This window comes from Panthera tigris, chromosome B1 (assembly GCF_018350195.1).
Source record: "Panthera tigris isolate Pti1 chromosome B1, P.tigris_Pti1_mat1.1, whole genome shotgun sequence".
In the NCBI taxonomy this organism is placed as follows: domain Eukaryota; kingdom Metazoa; phylum Chordata; class Mammalia; order Carnivora; family Felidae; genus Panthera; species Panthera tigris.
Genome location: NC_056663.1, coordinates 186,266,941 through 186,285,321, shown reverse-complemented (window position 1 = coordinate 186,285,321; position 18,381 = coordinate 186,266,941). Strand labels below are relative to the sequence as shown.

Genomic DNA, 18,381 nt, shown 5'->3' with positions numbered 1-18,381 from the left:
GTCAGAAGTTTTGAGTGTATTGAGAAAACGGAATTAGCTCTTACTCCACGGATCTATCATTCAGTCTCTAAGCCAAATTACTTCAGCAATAGCTAGGTAACAGCCTAGTTATTTTTTCCCTTCACTATTAACTAATAGTTACGGTCGAATACTACTTTCTAAATATGTTTTTCTCCTCAGTCCATGAAACGTTTTCCTTTTTATCTACGTAAAATGTTTAGTAGATATTGTTTTCTTCTGCACTGTGTTCTTTCCTCACACCACAGTGAATACAATTTTACATTTTAATCAGATTACATTTAAAAAAATTATTTTTAACATTTATTTTTAATTTTTTTTAATGTTTATTTATTCTTGAGAAATATAGAGACAGAGTGTGAGGGGGACAGGGCAGAGAAAGAGGGAGACACAGAATCTGAAGCAGGCTCCAGGATCTGTGCTACCAGCACAGAGCCCCGTATGGGACCCGAACTCACAAGCCTTGAGATCATGACCTGAGCCAAAGTGGGATGCTTAACTGACTGAGCCACCCAGACACCCCAAGCATTTATTTATTTTTGAGAGAGAGAGAGAGAGAGACAGAGCACAAGCAGGGGAAGAGCAGATAGAGAGGAGACACAGAATCTGAAGCAGTCTCCAGGCTCCAAGCTGTCAGCACAGAGCCCGATACGGGGCTCGAACTCACAAACTGTGAGATCATGACTTGAGCCAAAGTCAGATGCTTAAAAGGCAACTGAGCCACCCAGGCACCCCTGGGAAACCGCATTTTAATTGGGAGATAATAATTGACAATTTCTGTAACCTTCAAATAACATAGCATGGCTTTCAGCACTTTTTCCATCACAAGACTTAGTAAACTATATACAAGAAAACCCTAAAACAATGAATCTTAATTTTTATCAGTTCTTAGATTTGGAACCATTTATCCCTTGGATGTTGACAAAAGGGTTTGAACAAGGTTCTAAACCAAACTTCAAGAAATATTTTTAACACATTTTCTTCAATGTCTGTCTTATTCTTTGTAATGGAAAAGTACCTATTCTTTGAGCCACACTCTCAGCTACTCTTTAGAGAAGGAATCTGTACCAGCCGTTCCTAAACTAAAACTGTTGGATTCTCAACCGTATGCTTGGTAACAGCAGAAACTTTATTAGCCAGACTAGAAATTAGAAATGGTAAGGATCTAGCATCTGAACCAGGTACTTACTCGCCAAGTGTCTCCCTTAGATAGTCCAAAAGCTAGCTTAGGTAATCCTGAGGTTCCCTGACTTTACAGCTTTGCCTTCTCTTACAGCAACTTTTGATAAAAGAATCTTAAGCCATTCAAAACTGAAACTTTATTTGCGCCTGCTGGGCTCCAGGACCCTGCTCCTCACAATGTTAAAGTGAAGTATTTAATCCTGTGGGACTTTTTTTATTCCAGCCGATTTTCCTTTTATTTCTGGGTTTTACTGTTTAAGAAAATTAGGCATCATTTTGTGAATTGTTGCTTAAGCAAGCATTTCTGGGCTCTATTCATTATCTTGTCTCTCTTCTGAGCTTTAACTGGTGTAATTACCACTGATTCTTTGGGAAACAATTTCATTATAGCTATACCTATTTAAAATAGTATTTAGGTATTGATAATGGGTTTCCATTTAGATGGAGAATCAGCCTGAATGTGTTGATAAAGCAAAAGACAAACTGAATGGGTATGGGTTTTACCTACTTTTGGTAGTTTATTCTTCAGAAAGCCACTTAATCTTCCTGATTCAAATTATCTATAAAATAAAGGCAAAGGCACGGTACACTTACAAAAACACTTTATGTGTGGCTGGTGAGGGAGATGCACAATTGAAATGAATGATTTAGGGCCTCATAAGAAGCAGCGCCTGTATCCATAAGCAACTAGCAAACGTTACTAACACAGAATATGTTTGTTTCTCATTGAGTTTCATACAGGATGCTCTCAGCCAGCAAACCGTATACCGTAAGTTCCATTACAAGTCAGCTGTTTGAAATTAAGAATGTATCTTCTAGTGGGAAGATTATTATAAATGGCAATTACCTTCCTGGGCAAGAACACAAGAGACTACTTAATGTGTAATGCAATAAAGAAATGCTCAGGCAATGCAGGGGGCAATATTAGTAATTAAATGCTACCAATCAAGAAACTTATTTATTTATTTTGGACGGAAGTACTTGAGAAATTATTTACTAAAGGATAAAGAACTAGACAGAGAATCTAAGATATTCTGCATTATCCTTAAAACAGCCTGATGAAACTGCTTTTTTATTCACAGTCAAGTTCCCTTCAATTCCCATCTCTACATGGAGATATTATTAGCATTTATCTTCCTAAAAAAGAGCTTCCCTCCCAAAAGGCTGGGATCCAGTGGTGTCAATCACAGAGGGAGAGAAGTTGTCTTATCTGGCAGTATGAGGTCACACCCCACCCGCAGAGGGGAAAAAAAAGCTGGAGGGAAAGCTATTCTAGAAGTTCCCCAACTTTAGCATCAGAATCGCCAGGAGGGAAAAATAAAACAAAGATGGTTCAGCCTCCGCCCCAATTTCTGATAGGGTGAGTCTAATACCAGCTCTCTTGCTTCCTACTTGAGGACTCCCGTTCCTACACCTGGATTCAAACTGACCCTTCCAAACATGGTGTCCGTGTGCACCTGGTAAGAAGCACAAAGAAAGGGCCTCAGTAATAAAACAAGCGTATTAAGCTGCTGCTCCTCTCCCCAGTGACCGGTTTAGAGGTGCCTGCAGCCCTTCAATGGCCAAGTTCCACACCCTCATCTGGGTCGGAACGGCTGAGTCCTAGAACCTCTTGGAGCTACACTGTAGCTACTGCTCCAGCTCTCTGTAAGAAGATCCCAAGCCCACATCCAGGCTCCTGGTCGGTGTATGTGATTCCACTAGTCTGCCAACCTCTCTAGGGATTCCTGAGTTACCTGTGTATCTCGGAGCTGGGCTCACTGTTGAGCACCCACAACAGACTCCATTTTTGTTTAACGGAACTGATGGTGGTCTCTGTCTCACCACCTGATCCACTGCTGTGCTCAGTTACTACTTTTACTGGGCTGGAAACCTAACTCTACACCTTGATCCTCTGCAACTCTGATGCCCCACGTAATGCCCCTCCCCTCCAATGCTTATCTTCCTTATCCAGAACTCCAGTCTCCATTAACACCACTGACCTACTCCAGAAGGGCCAGTTTTTCTGACTTGTCTTGTTAAAAAGCCTTAACTGGAAAATAATGGAGAGCAAAGTGCACAAGGAAGAAAACTGATCAGGGGCAAGACCTCCTCCAGACATCCCTGGGGGTCCTGAGCGCACGCATGGCTGATAAAAACAATGAACCACCATCTAGGGCCCTCAACGAAAACCATGGTAATAAAATTTCCTCCTACAGAGTCTGACTGAGATTTTAAACAATTTTACAGAATGAAGAAAGAGAGAATCCTTTAACTCCTACTATGCTTCATCTTCCAGAATTCTGAACACTAAGAAACCCAAGAGAGGAGACTGAGAGGAAGGGTTTCAGAGGATACGTTTTAGACGGAAAAAAAATTTATTTGTAAAAGTAATTTTTTTAAATATGCAAAAGTAGCATGGCCAACTCTTACAACTGGCTCTGACTGTAAAAAGGAACGAGTTTTGAATGAGAGAATGATAGATACCGAACGTCAAAAATATTGGGAGGGAAGGTCACTGCCAGCATTTAAGTCGTGACATGATTCAACTAAGAACAAACAGAGCTGATCTTACTATACAAATAATATGGAAAACAAAGACATAAAAAAAAAAAAATGAACAGGCACCCTCAATACCTTAAAAATGTTAAATAATAAAAGAGTATGATAGGGGTGCCTGGCTGGCTCAGCCCGTAGAGGATGCAACTCTTGATCTCAGGGTTGTGAGTTCAAGACCCACATTTGGTATAGAGATTACTTAAAAATTAAAATCTTAAATCTACTTAAAATCTTAAAAAAATAACATAAAAGAGTATGATAAAACCAAAAAAAAAAAAAAAAAGAGAGAGAGAGAGGGACAGAGGGAGGAATGAAAGCAGGTCTCATCCCCAATATCCTTTGTCCCCACCACTCTGTGCTTAACCGGTTTCTCCTTCCTGCCATCAGAAATACGATGTCAACTCTGTATTCAAAAAGTCCTCCTAGCCCCACACTTTTTTTTAATGTTTATTTTTATTCTGAGAGATAGAGAAAGCGCAGCAGGGGAGGACAGACAAGAGAGGGAGAGGGAGAGAATCCCAAGCAGGCTCTGTGCTGTCAGTGTAGACTGGGCGCGATCTCAACCGTGATGAGCCAAAATCAAAGTCAGACCGAGCCACCCAGGCACTCCTAGCTCTCCCTGTCTGAAGAGATTCAGAGTTCTTTAACGTGGCAGGTCATCAAAAGCCTGCCAAACTTAATCCCTCCATGACCAGCCCAACTTCCAAAACTCATCTTTTCCTGCTATGTACTTCATGCTCTGGCCAAAGAACTCAACCCCAAGAGACATATTCTCCCACATTGTCCATTCTGCTTAGAACACCCATTTTGTTATTCCTCAGTATGTATTATTCATCCCTCAGGAGCCAGGTCAGATCTGAAGGTCAACTGCTCCTGTGACAGGCCATTCCCCTCCCAGGTGGCCGCTCCTGTCATTGGTGGATTATTATTGCTATAACTTTATCTGTGACAGCTCACATGTGCCTGTGTTAGGGTATATTTTCATTGTCTAGTTGCCCCCAAGAGTCTGTGAGCTCTTCCCAGGAAGTCAGACCATGGTAAGCAGCCAGTACTTAATAATAATTAAGCTCACATGCTCAAATATGAGCTCACAGGGCAGCTGTGAAAACAGCAAAATAAGGGGTGAGGGGAGTTATTTAGCCTCAAAAGTACTAAAAACCTGCTCTGTAGGTTTTGAAATAATAATACACAGATAAAATATACATGCTAATAGTAAGACTTTGAATCATTAATAGAAAGGGGCCTCAACTGATATGGATATACAACAGATGGAGCTTGAATGCAGTTATAACTTAAAATCCTTCCTTCACATATTACATATTATGATCATTGGCAAAGCCAGTAATCATTTTATTAGCATATGAAGGACACAACCATCTCCCATGAAACAAATCAAATTACTGTACAAATTAACCACTTTTTACACGACGTCTATTACCTTTTCTCCCACCAACCCCCCCAATCACGGTCCTGGCTAGTTAACTAAAAATTGTTAAAAACCCACCTTTTTTAATCATGGTAAAGCTTAAAGTAGGTCAACAGTTACTTTAAAAAGAAGAATTTAAATTCATAGGCAAACAATTCAAATACTTACAATCTTTTTAGCGATGACAGTCCCCAAAAGGCACCTGGATCTATGCTACTTATAAGATTGTTTCGGAGGTCCCTGTTAGAAATAAAAGTTATTCATGTATCAGCACTGCAACAAATAGTTAGGCAAACTACACTTACCTGCTATACAGAAAACAACAATGGGAGGAAATTAATGCCAAAAAGGTTAACCCCAGCAGTAAGGAGTAGAGCCAGAATTCAAATTCAAGAAATCTGGTTCCAAAATCACTTTTTTGGTGAATACAATAAAGGCATATGTCAAAAAAAGATATGTATGTCCTTACTACTATTCAAATTCAAAGTTATGGCTAAGCTACAATCCTATACATTATTTCTACAATTTCTTCCTTAGTATGCTATACTTCAGTTATCGAAAGAAATCAGAGATTATATGTAGGAACATAATTAAACTTAATTTTTAAAAACCATTTTCAAAAATACATGCTCTAACATTCATGTCATTTGGTTTTTCAGATTTTTCCCTCCCTGAGCTTCTATGGTTAGGATTCCTGTAAAATAAAAATGTGATAATTCACAATATGTATCTCAAAGCAAAGATCCACCAGCCCCCAAGGCAATGAATGGCAGCTGATGGCATGCACAATTTACTCCCAGGGTCAAGTGCACAGCCACGCCATGCCAGCGCATCGCCACTGGGGGGCCGGTGGTGAACGCCACAGCCACATCCCTCCACCCGAGGGGATCTGAGCCACCTGCTAATAAGGCTGCTGCTCTCCAGTGGGTGCCTGGGCCCAGCTGGGGACTCAAGTTGCCCCCTACAGATGTTCACACCGACCTCAAAGACAGCTGACAGTCAACTACAGGAGGACTTAGAAAAGCAGAAGAGCAGCCCATTTTTCCTGACCACATTCCTGCCAGTGGTTGGCCCACACTGGAGCTTTGCCAGACCCTCGAGCCAGACTCACTCATAACCTTGCCCACTGAAGTCCCAAGTGGTTTCCAGTCATCTCTCAGGGCACCGGATGTCAGACTAAGGACAGAAACTCTCTGCAACTTCTCCCGCCCTTCCCTTCTTCCTTCTTCCCCTAACAATGGCAACACTGCCCTTTGCACATGTGACACAATTATACGTGGCACAGGGATGCACACAGAGTTAGGGAAACAAGACAGAAATGCAGAGCAACACCAAGATAAAACCTAGCAGGGCAGGTGCCACCTCAAAGGATCCTTCAGTCCCTTACTTACTGGAGATTTAAAAGGCCTTCCTGGAAGTAGATCTTGGACCACTGGTGCCACCTGTTATCATGACACTGAGGTGACAGGTCTCTGGGACCTTTATGACTATTGCTCCATCATGGGATTTTAGCCTGAGCCCAGGCAGTCTATAAATTAGAGGAGAACCCTATGTTTGACTTTTCAAACTGCTCTAACTCAGAAAGCGTGTGACTTCCCTTGCCTGCTTGTGTTTAAGAAAAGACCCCCGAGGAAGTCTTACTGTATGTAGTGAACGCTGAGCCACGGATTTTCTTCCATCCAGTGAAGGAAGGCACATTCAATTTCACTGTCCCATCAGCTAATGAAAACTGGGATCTGGCCTGCTTCATAACATGCTGGGTTTTTTTTTTCCAACAGCTCATTCCAACTATTGCCATATACCAGTTACAAAGCTGGGGTTAGTTTCTGAACAGGTTTTCTGGAAATTTCACAAAAACATCCTGATAAGACTGGCCCTATGCACAACATGGTAGTAGTCATTCACTTACTCTAAGCCCGCCATTCTTTTTTTTTTTTTTTTTAAATGTTTATTTTTGAGAGAGACAGAGTGTAAGCCAGGGAGGGGTAGAGAGAGGGGGAGACAGAATCCAAAGCAGGCTCCAGGCTCCGAGCTGTCAGCACAGAGCCCAATGCGGGGCTCGAACTCACAAGCCGTGAGATCATGACCTGAGCTGAAGTCAGATGCTTAACCGACTGAGCCACCCAGGAGCCCCAAAGTCCGCCATTCTTGATACATCGCTGACACTGGCCTCCCACACTCTCCATGCTGTTTAATATGGGGTGACAGACACTGACCAGAAACTCTCAGTAATGCTTCTCTGGAAGTGCAGTCTGTGAATTCTGGGAGCAGCATGCTCTCCAGCAAATCCTGTTCTGCCTTTCTTGGGTCTTAACTCCCATTGTAACACATCAGGTACTCTTCTGGAGGAACAGTTTCAATTCTACCCTCCTCCCCAAATCAGAGCCAGGTTTTTCTAACTAAAACTGAACCACCAACACCACCCCAGTAATCTGCAATCCTTTTTAATTTATTTTTTTATTTTTTTTAATCTATTCATTTTAGAGACAGAGTGCAAGCAGGAGAGGGGCAGAGAGGGAGGGAGACACAGAATCCAAAGCAGGCTCTGAGCTCTGAGCTGTCAGCACAGAGTATAATGCAGGGCTCGAACTCCTGAACTGTGAGATTACAACCTGAGCTGAAGCCGGATGCTTAACTGACTGAGCCACCCAGGCACCCCTGTAATCCCTTTTTAAAAAATAACTATTACACATAAAATCTATGCTTGGATTACCATTACTAAGTAAGAGTATTTCATTAATCAGAGCTCAGACGTTATATTCCACAAGAAAACTGCTTTGCCAAAGCAGGCAGCTGACCTTTTTGGTTTTTTGCACCATAGCCTCGAAGATATTTTTTTTGTAAATAAAGTAACCCAAAGTATCTGAAAAGGCCAGGTAGCTTCACAAAATGTAATTGGATGATAATAAATGTTTCAAAAGATATTCAGGTCAATTCACGAATCCTACCCTTTTCTGGAACTTCCAACCAGCTTTTAGGTCCTCTAAACTAGGAGTGAAAAAGAGGTCTTTGGTGCAACGATTTCCACAGAAAATCAGGGAGAGAATAAGTTCCAACTACAAACGCCATGCCCCCACCATCCCTTATCCCCAAACTCCTGCCCAGGGCAGACGGATACTAAGGCAGATTGTGACAGCAGGGTCCAGACCTGTACCTCCCCCCACACGCCTCTCTGCCCTGTGGGCTCTCTCCTGGCTAGCTCCTAAGGGCCACTCCAGGGAAGTCAGAAGTGAAGAGTGTGACTTGGCCCGAGAAGAGCTCCTGCCCCATGAGAGAGGCGAGTGGGAGAATCCTCTGCCTCCAGGGGGATGAGGGTGACGTGTGTCTGTGCAGCTCCCAGCATTCCGGGTCCAGGCTCAGTTCCCTGCAACAGAGCTGCTCACAAAGGCACCAGGCGTTGGCTTCCTCCCTTCCCTCCCTAATTTGTGAGCTTTCTGGGACCGCCTCTCAAATAAACCACCTGAACTCAAACTTCATCTCAGGACCAGCTTCTGGGGAAACTCAGGTTAAGATACTGGCCCAATGGGAGCACCAAGGAGGCTGAGTCATTTAAGTGTCTGACTTGATCTCAGCTCAGGTTATGATCTCACGGTTTGTGGGTTCGAGTCCCCCATCGGGCTCTGTGCTGATGACACGGAGCCTGCTTGGGATCTGTGTCTCCCTCTCCCTCTCTGCCCCTCCCCAGCTTGTGCTCTTTCTCTCTCTCTCTCTCTGAAAATAAATTAATTGACTTAAAAAAAAAAAAAAAAGATACTGGCCCAGTAATGTGAAACCCACCAGTACTCGGCCAAGTGTTAACATCAGTGCAGAAACCTAAGGAGACACTCTACCCATCTGCTCCATTTTGAGGGCACACAGCAGAAAAGGAAAGACTTAGTCATTCAAAAATTCAAAAACTTAAGTTAAAAGAAAAAAATAAAATTCATTCCTAAGGAAAAAGGAATTCAAAAACTTTGGAGTAGATGGAGGTGAGAAAGGAGAGCTAGCATGAAAGGTCCCGGAATTTAACAATGAGAACTCAAACTATGACTGCTATCAATCATTTAATGTTTAGTCATTGTGCTAAACATTTTTTTGGTTTTTGGTTTTTGGTTTTTTGGGGTTTTTTTAGTTTTGGTTTTTTGGGTTTGTTTGGTTTTTTGTTTTTTTTTTTTTTGCTGCCTTCTCCCTTGCTCTTCTCACAGACCTACTTCTTTCACACACCATATAGGACGGACAGTGCCCCAGAGCCCCCAATACCACCCTTCCAGGTATGGCACTTGATCAACCTCCATCCAGATTCTTCAAACACTGTGGTCTCAGTAAATGGTATGATTACATGACCCTGGTCCAACTAAACCTAGGGCCTGGGGTAGGGAGGAAGAGACAGACGGGGATTGGGAATGGCCATTTCCAGTGGTTTGATTAGAGGTCAAGAGGTAACCTTAGAGCCCTCTTGCTTCTATGATATAAGAGCCTGGCTAGGGGGTGCCTGGCTGACTCAGTCAACAGAGCACACAACTCTTGATCTCAGTGTCATAAGTTCAAGCCCCATTTGGGCATTGAGACTATTTAAAAAAAAAAAAAAAAAAAGTAAATAAGAGCCTGTCTAATGAAGCCAAAAGATAGGAAAAGAGAATTAATGCTGAGCCCCTGGATCCAGTTAAGCCTGAAGTCCAGCTCTAACTCTCTGGGCTCCTCAGTTACACAAGTCACTAATTTCAGCAAGTTGTTGTCTGTCACCTGTCATCCCATTAAGAATTCACAACCAATCCTAGGACATACGACTGTTGCTACACGACTGTTGCTACAGCAAAAAAGATTATGAAATCAGGCCAAGTTCTTGGTGTTAATAAGTGGCCAAGCCAGAATTCAGGATTTAAACACATCTTTCTCATTGATACAGTGGAGATTTTCTAAAGGAACTGAGTTAATTTACACCTAGAGCAAGAGGGAGACATACAAAGCAAACATGCCAAAAAGTTGATAATGGTTAAATCAAGGTGCTGGACATAATGTTCCTTCAAATTCTGGGTTTGATAAATTTTATAATACGAAAAAGTTATCAGATGTGTTATCGTCCAGCCTTCCAATGATGCACAGAGCCATGCACCTCTCTCTCCTCCTCTCCGTTGTGACCCCCACACAGTTCCAGCTGGTGCCCTGGTTTCTCTCATCCACTCTCCATTTAAAGTGATCTTCCTAAGCATAAACCTGAATGTGTCTCTGTGCTGGAGAAAACATCTGAAAGCTCTAGTTCTCTCAGAATGAAGTCCAAACTCTTTAACTTCCAAGGTCCTCCATGGCCCTGGCCCTCTTTCTTTCCTACCCTAACTCTGACTTCCCATGCTGTCCCAGACGTTGCTTCAACCCTCATCTGGCCTCTCTCTCTTCATATTACTAGTCATATTTCAAGATGTTTCTATGAAGAGTCCTATTTCTCTCACCTCTAGACCTTGGCACGTGGTTGCTCTGTCACTGATACACATCCCAATAGCCCCCAACATCTACCCTTACCTCCATCCTGGTTTTCTTGCATAACTCCTACTCATTCTTTACACCTTGAACAGCATTCCTGTTTCTAGAAAAATATCTGTGAACAACAGTGCCCTGTACTTGCCCTGATGTGGCCCTCAGGTCTCTCTACTGATTGCTTCAACCACCTTCACTGAGAGACCAGAAGTTCCACAAGGGCAGAGTCCACGTCTGTCTATTCAGTGAGAGGGACAGACACACAATATAGAGTATAGATGGAATTGATATAGTCTGAATGTTTGTGTCCTCCAAAAATTCATATTGAAATCCTAACTCCCAAAGTGATGGAATTAGGAGGTGTGGCCTCTGAGAGGTGATTAGGTCATGAGGCCACAGACCTAATGAATGAGATTGATGCCCTTATAAAAGAGACCCCAGAGAGCTTCCTCCTCCCGTTTCACCAAGTGAGGGGACAGTCAACCAAGAAGCTGTCTCACTAAACAATAAATCTGCAGGCACCTTGATCTTGCATCTCCCGGCCAGCCTCCAAAACTAAATGTTTGTTGAAAAATAAATCTGTGTTGTTTGCAAGCTACCCAGTTTGTGGTATTTTGTGATAGCAGCCAAAATGGACAAAGACAGATGATAAATGGGTAAGAAAAAATTTTTTTCAAAAAGTAAACCATAGCTGAGAAACAGAATTCCATTAGCTGACCTTCACTATAAAAATCTTTTTGGTAAATTACGGTTAGCTACAGAATCATTATGATATTCATAAACTCAGGCAACAGAGAGACGGCTGCATCGCATTCATAACCACTTACATTTCTTAATACAGGCAGAGGGTCATGATGCCTGCAATTGACCTTCAAGTAATTCAGCAAACATGTCTATGTGTACACATGTTCCAGTATAAAGAAAAAAAAAAAAAATGACAGCAAATCATTACTTCTTCTCGCATGCAGGTTAAGTGACTTGGTGATATGGGAGATTACTACATGATTCTTTAAATTTTTCTGTATGATTATAAATTTTCATTATAAAAATCATTTTTTATCCCCAGAAAATACAATTAATCATTAGGCCCAACTTTTTAGTCCCTATCTCCCCCCAGCCCAACTGTCCACAATCCTACACCTCAAAGAGAAACAATATTTCGGGAGAAAATTCGATCGGCATGTTTTTGTGTTTTTTTAAGCATTTATTTATTTTGAAAGAGAGAGCACTCATGCAGGGTAGGGGCAGAGAGAAAGGGAGAGAGAGAATTCCAAGCAGGCTTTGCACTGTCAGCACAGACCCCTAACACAGGGCTCGAACCCACAAATAGTGAGATCAAGACCTGGGCCAGAATCAAGAGTCAAACACTTAACACACTGAGCCACCCAAGCGCCCCCAATTGGAGCTAAAAAGCTCTGCAAACAAATATATGTCAGTTTCATTTTTTAAAAACATAGGTTTCCCTTTTCATATTTTAAACCGCATCTACAACAAGTACTGATTTAGCTACCGCAGTACATAAATTTGTGGTCAATGATGTACTACATGTGTTTCTACATTATACCTCTCATGAATAACGGAGTACTGTAATATGATTTAAAGATACACTTTTCCTTTAATAATAAACACGCCTTGACATATTATATAATACTTACTAATAGTCATATTAATCAGGCATTGCCAAACGATATTTATAGTCAGATTCTCTCGTTTAACATCTCTCCTCTTTCTTACCAAACACAGCTTCCCTAGGGAACAGGAGTCTAACTTTAGGGTCTATAGCTAAATCTAAATATGTTGGGTCATTAAAAAATAAATGAAAAAGTGCACAAGAATTGCTTTAACAAAATCAAAGGAGTATTTTAACAGTGCTTGGAAAAAGAACACACTTCTTTAGGAAAGAATGCCAAGCGTATCAGAAAAGATGCTTTTTAACTGAAGTATCCGAAATTTCTACTCAAAAAGGCCTCAGCAATAAAGGAAATTCTCTGGCATTAAGGGAAATCAAGACACAGGACAGGCTAAGTGGTCAGTTCCAACCACCTCTGGAGTCTGCCCTTCTTAGAATGTCAACTTGGCCTTCGAGCTGACCCTCAACCATGATAGGATATCCCAAGGTCCACAAATTATCTCCAAGCACAAAGTCATGAAAAAGAGTGAATTCTTTCCTCCTGTAATTCCTTAGGAGCCATACCTCTTTCTCACAGCTAAATACCCCTCATCACTCTTACTGGCTCAGGCTAGCTCTAGCAATAGCTACAAAGAGATGCCATCATGACCTGGACCCATCTTTTGGGGTGGAATGGAAAGTGGGGAGTTAAACACATTCCCTGGTATGTAATTTTAGTGTCAGTAATTAGACTATAGAGGAGTGTCACTAAATAGTGGCAAATAAGAAGAATCACAATACTCTAAAATGAGTATGTGTACCCAGGCCAGTTTTAATATATCAGAAGGAGAGAGAGAGAGAGAGAGAGAGAGAGAGAGAGAATTAATCCTCTTAAGAAGCTATTCTTCAAACAGGGGCGCCTGGGTGGCTCAGTTGGTTAAGTGTCCAACTTTGCCTGAGGTCATGATCTCACAGGGTTCGAGCCCCACATCGGGCTCTGTGCTGACAGCTGGGAGCCTGGAGCCTGCTTCGGATTCTGTGTCTCCCTCTCTCTCTCTGCCCCTCCCCTACTCACCTTCTGTCTCTCTCTGTCTCTCTCTCAAAAATAAACAAACAAGGGGCGCCTGGGTGGCTCAGTCGGTTAAGCGTCCGACTTCGGCTCAGGTCATGATCTCGCGGTCCGTGAGTTTGAGCCCCATGTCGGGCTCTGTGCTGACAGCTCAGAGCCTGGAGCCTGTTTCAGATTCTGTGTCTCCCTCCCTCTCCCCCCCCCTCTGCCCCTCCCCTACTAATGCTCTGTCTCTCTCTGTCTCAAAAATAAATGGTAAAAAAAATTTTTTAAATAAATAAATAAAATAAACAAACATTAAAAAAAAAAAAAGCTATTCTTCAAAAGAACTGCCAGGGACAGCTTGGCCTGTAGATTTCCTCAACCTCTGGGGCATATCTGCCAGTCAATTCAACCCAGCCAGCCCTTAATGAGAAGGAAGCCAATACAAGGGGCACTGGTGAGGAGATCTCCCCTGGGGCACAGCAGAGAGTATCACCCCTTCTGAGAGGGGAGGTGGTCAGGTGGCTACCCACCATCTACTCTCGGTCACTGGTTGAGGGTCCCTGGGGCAGTGGCTTTCCTTCCAGTGCTGGCGCACAAAAGGCTCTCAGGTTCACAGGGGGAAGACACAAGGAGAGATGCACCAGGAATGACCAGTGAAGGAATAAAATCAGCTACACTGTATTTTCGAGTAACTCTGAAAATTTTGAAAATGATGTCATTCATAAAGACCTTAAGTCACTTACGTGGCTAGCTATGTCTTAGGCTGAGTTCCCCAGAAGTAGCCCAGATCCTTCTACCCTCTTTTAGAACAACCCATCCCTGTGTTCAGCAAGAGCCATTCTGCTGTTCCCTGGGAAACTCTAACAGAATGACCTAGCCCATGTGCCTCAATGGCTGTGTGACCAGTTCTGCTCCTAGATCACACTGGGTCCTGGGAAATTTGGGGGTTTGCTTCCTCTCCAGGAAAGAGGACTCAGAGGCTCTTTGCCCTTAGATTCAGAACCATCCATTCGTTTTATATGGTCATTTTCCCTGTCCTTCCCCTAAACCTGGTAGGGGTAGGGAAGCAAAGACAGAGACCCTTCTCCAGGACCCGCCAGCATAAACACTCTTTCTACATTCCCTCTAACTCTCCACTGAGCCCACAGAATGTGTATCTAGGAAAGGAGGAAGTTTCTCTTATGTTCTTTTCCCAAATCTCTTTTCTATACTGGACTAGGACTTCTGAAACTCAACAGCCAAACACTGAATCCTTTTTTCTGTTTTGTCATTCCTTCCAAGGCAGAGTAATTAGTAAACAGGCAGGGGAAACACACATAAGTAAACTTACAAAAATGCTACATCATTGTCACAGGATGAATCGTGTCCTCCAAAATTCCTATGTTGAAGTCGTAACCCCTCTTATCTCAAAATGGGACTTGGGATTTGGAGATGGGTTCTTTAAAAAGGTCATCGACTTAAAATGAGGTCACTGGCATAGGCCCTAACCCAATATGACTAGTGTCCTCGTAAGAAGAGGAAATGTGGACACACACAAAGAGGAAAAACCATGGGAAGACACAGGGAGAACACAGCCATCTACAAGCCAACAAGAGAGGCCTGGAACAGATCCTTCCCTTAAGGCCCTAGAAGAAATCAACCCTGCCAGCACCTTGATCTTGAACTTCTAGCCTCCAGATCTGGGAAGAAATAAATTTCTGTTGTTTAAGCCACCTAGTCTACAGCATTTTGTTATGGCAGCCCAAAGACAACCACTGCACTCACACAGCTTGTGTGTGAGGCACTGAGAGCCCAAGACAAAGTCCCAAAGTCTCTGCAGAGTCTGAGAAGAGAAGCTACCTAGATACTTCACAGATAGCATGAGGAGAACCCAAAGCAAACCAGAGTCCATGAGGAGAATCTTACAGTGAAGAAAACCACAGAAGAATACAAGGTATAGCTGACAGACATAAAGGAAGGGCAAGATATTGTTTGGATTCCATCACAAGGAGGGGGCAGTGACACACAGAGACAGAGGACATTAGTCAGGTGTTCCAGAGTCAGTTAGGTGACCTGGTAGAGAGGGAAAATGAGAAGAGCTCTAAAAACAGTAGAAAGCAAGAATCAAGAGATTATTCAAGGAGTTGGTATGGAAATTACAAAAACTATAGAGGTTTTAGCTTTAAAATCAGTAAATCAGGGCACCCGGGTGGCTCAGTCAGTTAAGCATCTGACTTCAGCTCAGGTCAGGATCTTGCAGTTGGTAAGTTCAAGATCTGGCTCACTGCTGTCAGCCTGTCAGCACAGAGCCCCCTTCAGGTCCTCTGTCTCCCTCTCTCTGCCCCTACTCCACTTGTGCTCTCCCAAAAATAAATATTAAAAAAAAAAAGGACACATGATGAATGAAAAGAACAGACACTTTTAAAAGGACAAATAAAAACTCTAGGTATATGTGTAAATAACACATCAGTGACCAGAGCAATAAATGTCCTGTGGATGTTTGACTGTAGAAGCTACTAGGTAAAATGGTCAAGAAAGACCACACAGAAATAGAGAAAGTAAAGCAAAGAGAACTAAGAAAATAAGGAAAAGTCTATTATTCAACAGAAGTGGAGAGGTTCACGGTCCAACTTCCTTATAGATCTATGCCTTATATTCATCTGAAAAAATGTTATCCCAGGAGTGCCTGGCAAGCTCAGTAGGTAGAACATTGGACTCTTGATCTCAGGGTTGTGAGTTCAAGCCCCACGATGGACATGAAGCGTACTCAAAAAAAAAAAGAAAAAGAAAAAAAAATGTCTTGAGATGTTATCCTAAATGTATGAGTAATAAGGGAATTTGAAACAAGAACCAAAAATATTATTCATAATACACACAAATTAAATATTCACTGTGCAAACTCCAAGGCAAAAAAAAAAAAAAAATTAGTGCTACTTATATCTGATCATAAACAAAACTAGACCTAATTTCTAAGCAAAACAAAATTACCACATTCAATAAAATATCAAAATTTATCCAAAAGTTACCCCCCTTGATGTATTTTTTAAATTCTACTTATTTTATAAGACATCCACGTCATGAAAGAATTTCAAAAGAGCACCTATGCTCCAAAAACCAGTGATTAGCAAACCATGACCTCAGCCTGCGTTGCAAATAATTTCGCCTCCACAATGATTCATGTATTTATTGTCCCTTGCTGCTTTCCCACTACGATGGCAGAAAACGAGGCACTGTGACAGAGACCATATGGCCCACAAAGCCTAAATTATTTACTATCTGGCCCTTTTTCGGCAAGTTTGCCAACATCTAATTAATGAATTGTTTTCTGACATTAAATTCTTGAAATTTTTTGAAATAAAATGTTGGGAAAACTCAAGTTTTTAGTAACAGTCTTAAAACGAAAATGCACTTAGTATTATCTTTCACTCAAGTAAAGCTCATAATAAACAGCAAAAAAAAAAATGCAGTAAGTGAAATAACAATAAGAGATAATAAACAATACTCACAATCTTTCAAGGAGACTTAACCCAGAAAATGAGCCATTCTTCAGCTCAGATATTTTATTGTTACTCAGAATCCTAAAAATGACAGGGAAAAAACAAAAGACAAAAAAACGTAAGTTGTGGAATATACATACACCAATAATATCAAAATAATTTAGCTCCCTATGTTTAAACCTATGAGAAATTCTAGAAAGTCATTTATTACCCAAATAATCTTTGAGATGCCTGAAAAAAACAGGACCTTCTTTCTCTCTGAGAAACTACCTAAAATAACTTGCGCACACGTCTTGTTGCCTCTTAAATTGTTCCCATCATTTTAAAGTAAAAAGGGAGAGAAGTGAACACAAAATAGCTCTAAAGTTCAATATGAGAAGAACAGCACATACGTTTATATAATTAAACCAATTTATGTAAGTTGAAGGCTTATTTAAAAACTAGAAACTTAATAGAAAAACGTGTAACACTCTATAAAATACTGATCTTACAAAGAAATAAAGCAACCTCTAGATATTATTTTAAAGCTGAATATTATTTGTAATTTAACGGTATGCAAATGTACTGCACCTGTGTGTGTGAAAATAAGCTTTCTGCACATCCTCACGTACAGAGGGCACAGGTACCTGTACCACAGTATTCTATGTCATGTATCAGGTACAACGTTCATAAAAATACAACCTAAAAACAAGAACTTATTGCAAGAAGTCAGTCAAGCCACCCCCACAGTAGGACTTGCCCAAGAAGGCACTTGTGTGTACACGATCTTGCTTCCTCTCCAGGCATTGTAACTGTGCACCGTTGGCAGCTAAAATACCAATAAATATTTTCCATAAAGTGAAAATGCTAAAGCTACTTGATTTGGAGGAATGGGGACATCAAATAATACAGTGGGAAAACCAAGGTAGAGACGAATTAGGTTAATGACCCAAAGTTACACCAGCAAATGCCAGAGTCAGATCACAAACCCAGAAAATCTCTACTCTACACCCCACATTCAACACACACCAACATAGGTCAAGAAACTCACTCTTGGCCTCATGCACAAGAAAGTTCTCCATCACACACTTCACGTCATGCACAGCACACACATGCCGCACTTCAGGGACATTCTTCACAATGGGCACAAGGTTGAGCAGTGGCCCCTCCCTCCTGGAAAGAGCAACACAGCAATTCTGTGTATATACAAATAACAGAATGCCTCTGGGTCATACGATTTCAGGCATTCATTTTTATTTTATCTACTTTTATTATTCTAAATGAAGATTTTTTTTTTTTTTTTTTTTAGGCAGGCTTCCCCTGCATGGAGCCCAGCATGGAGACCAATGCAGGGCTTGAACTCATGACCCTGAGATTAAGACCTGAGCTGAGATCAAGAGTTGGACGCTTAACCCACTAAGCCACACAGGTGCCCCTAAAAGAAGAAGCTTTGATTATTTGTCTTAAAACAAACAAAAATAGCCATTTGACATCTGAATTTCTTTTGATGTAAGTGGAATTAAAAAGAAAAAAAAAAAGCCCTGTTCATGCAGATTCATATTTCAGAGCCTTTTTTGGGAATGATTATTAGGAGCTTCTCAAGTCAAGGATACCCATGTTTAAAACTCAGCTCTACTGCTTTCAAGTT

The 18,381-nt window shown here is 41.6% G+C and overlaps 1 protein-coding gene across 1 annotated transcript in view; it reads right to left on the bottom strand.

Annotated features, from left to right (window-relative positions):
• Positions 1-18,381, bottom strand: part of ADGRA3 (adhesion G protein-coupled receptor A3) — a 133,308-nt gene that overhangs the window by 80,180 nt on the left and 34,747 nt on the right. The window contains exons 2-3 of the mRNA XM_042984852.1: positions 16,764-16,835; positions 5,333-5,404 (exon numbers count right to left, since the gene is read on the bottom strand). Coding sequence (XP_042840786.1) covers positions 5,333-5,404; positions 16,764-16,835 — 144 coding nt within the window. The remainder of the gene's footprint in view (positions 1-5,332; positions 5,405-16,763; positions 16,836-18,381) is intronic.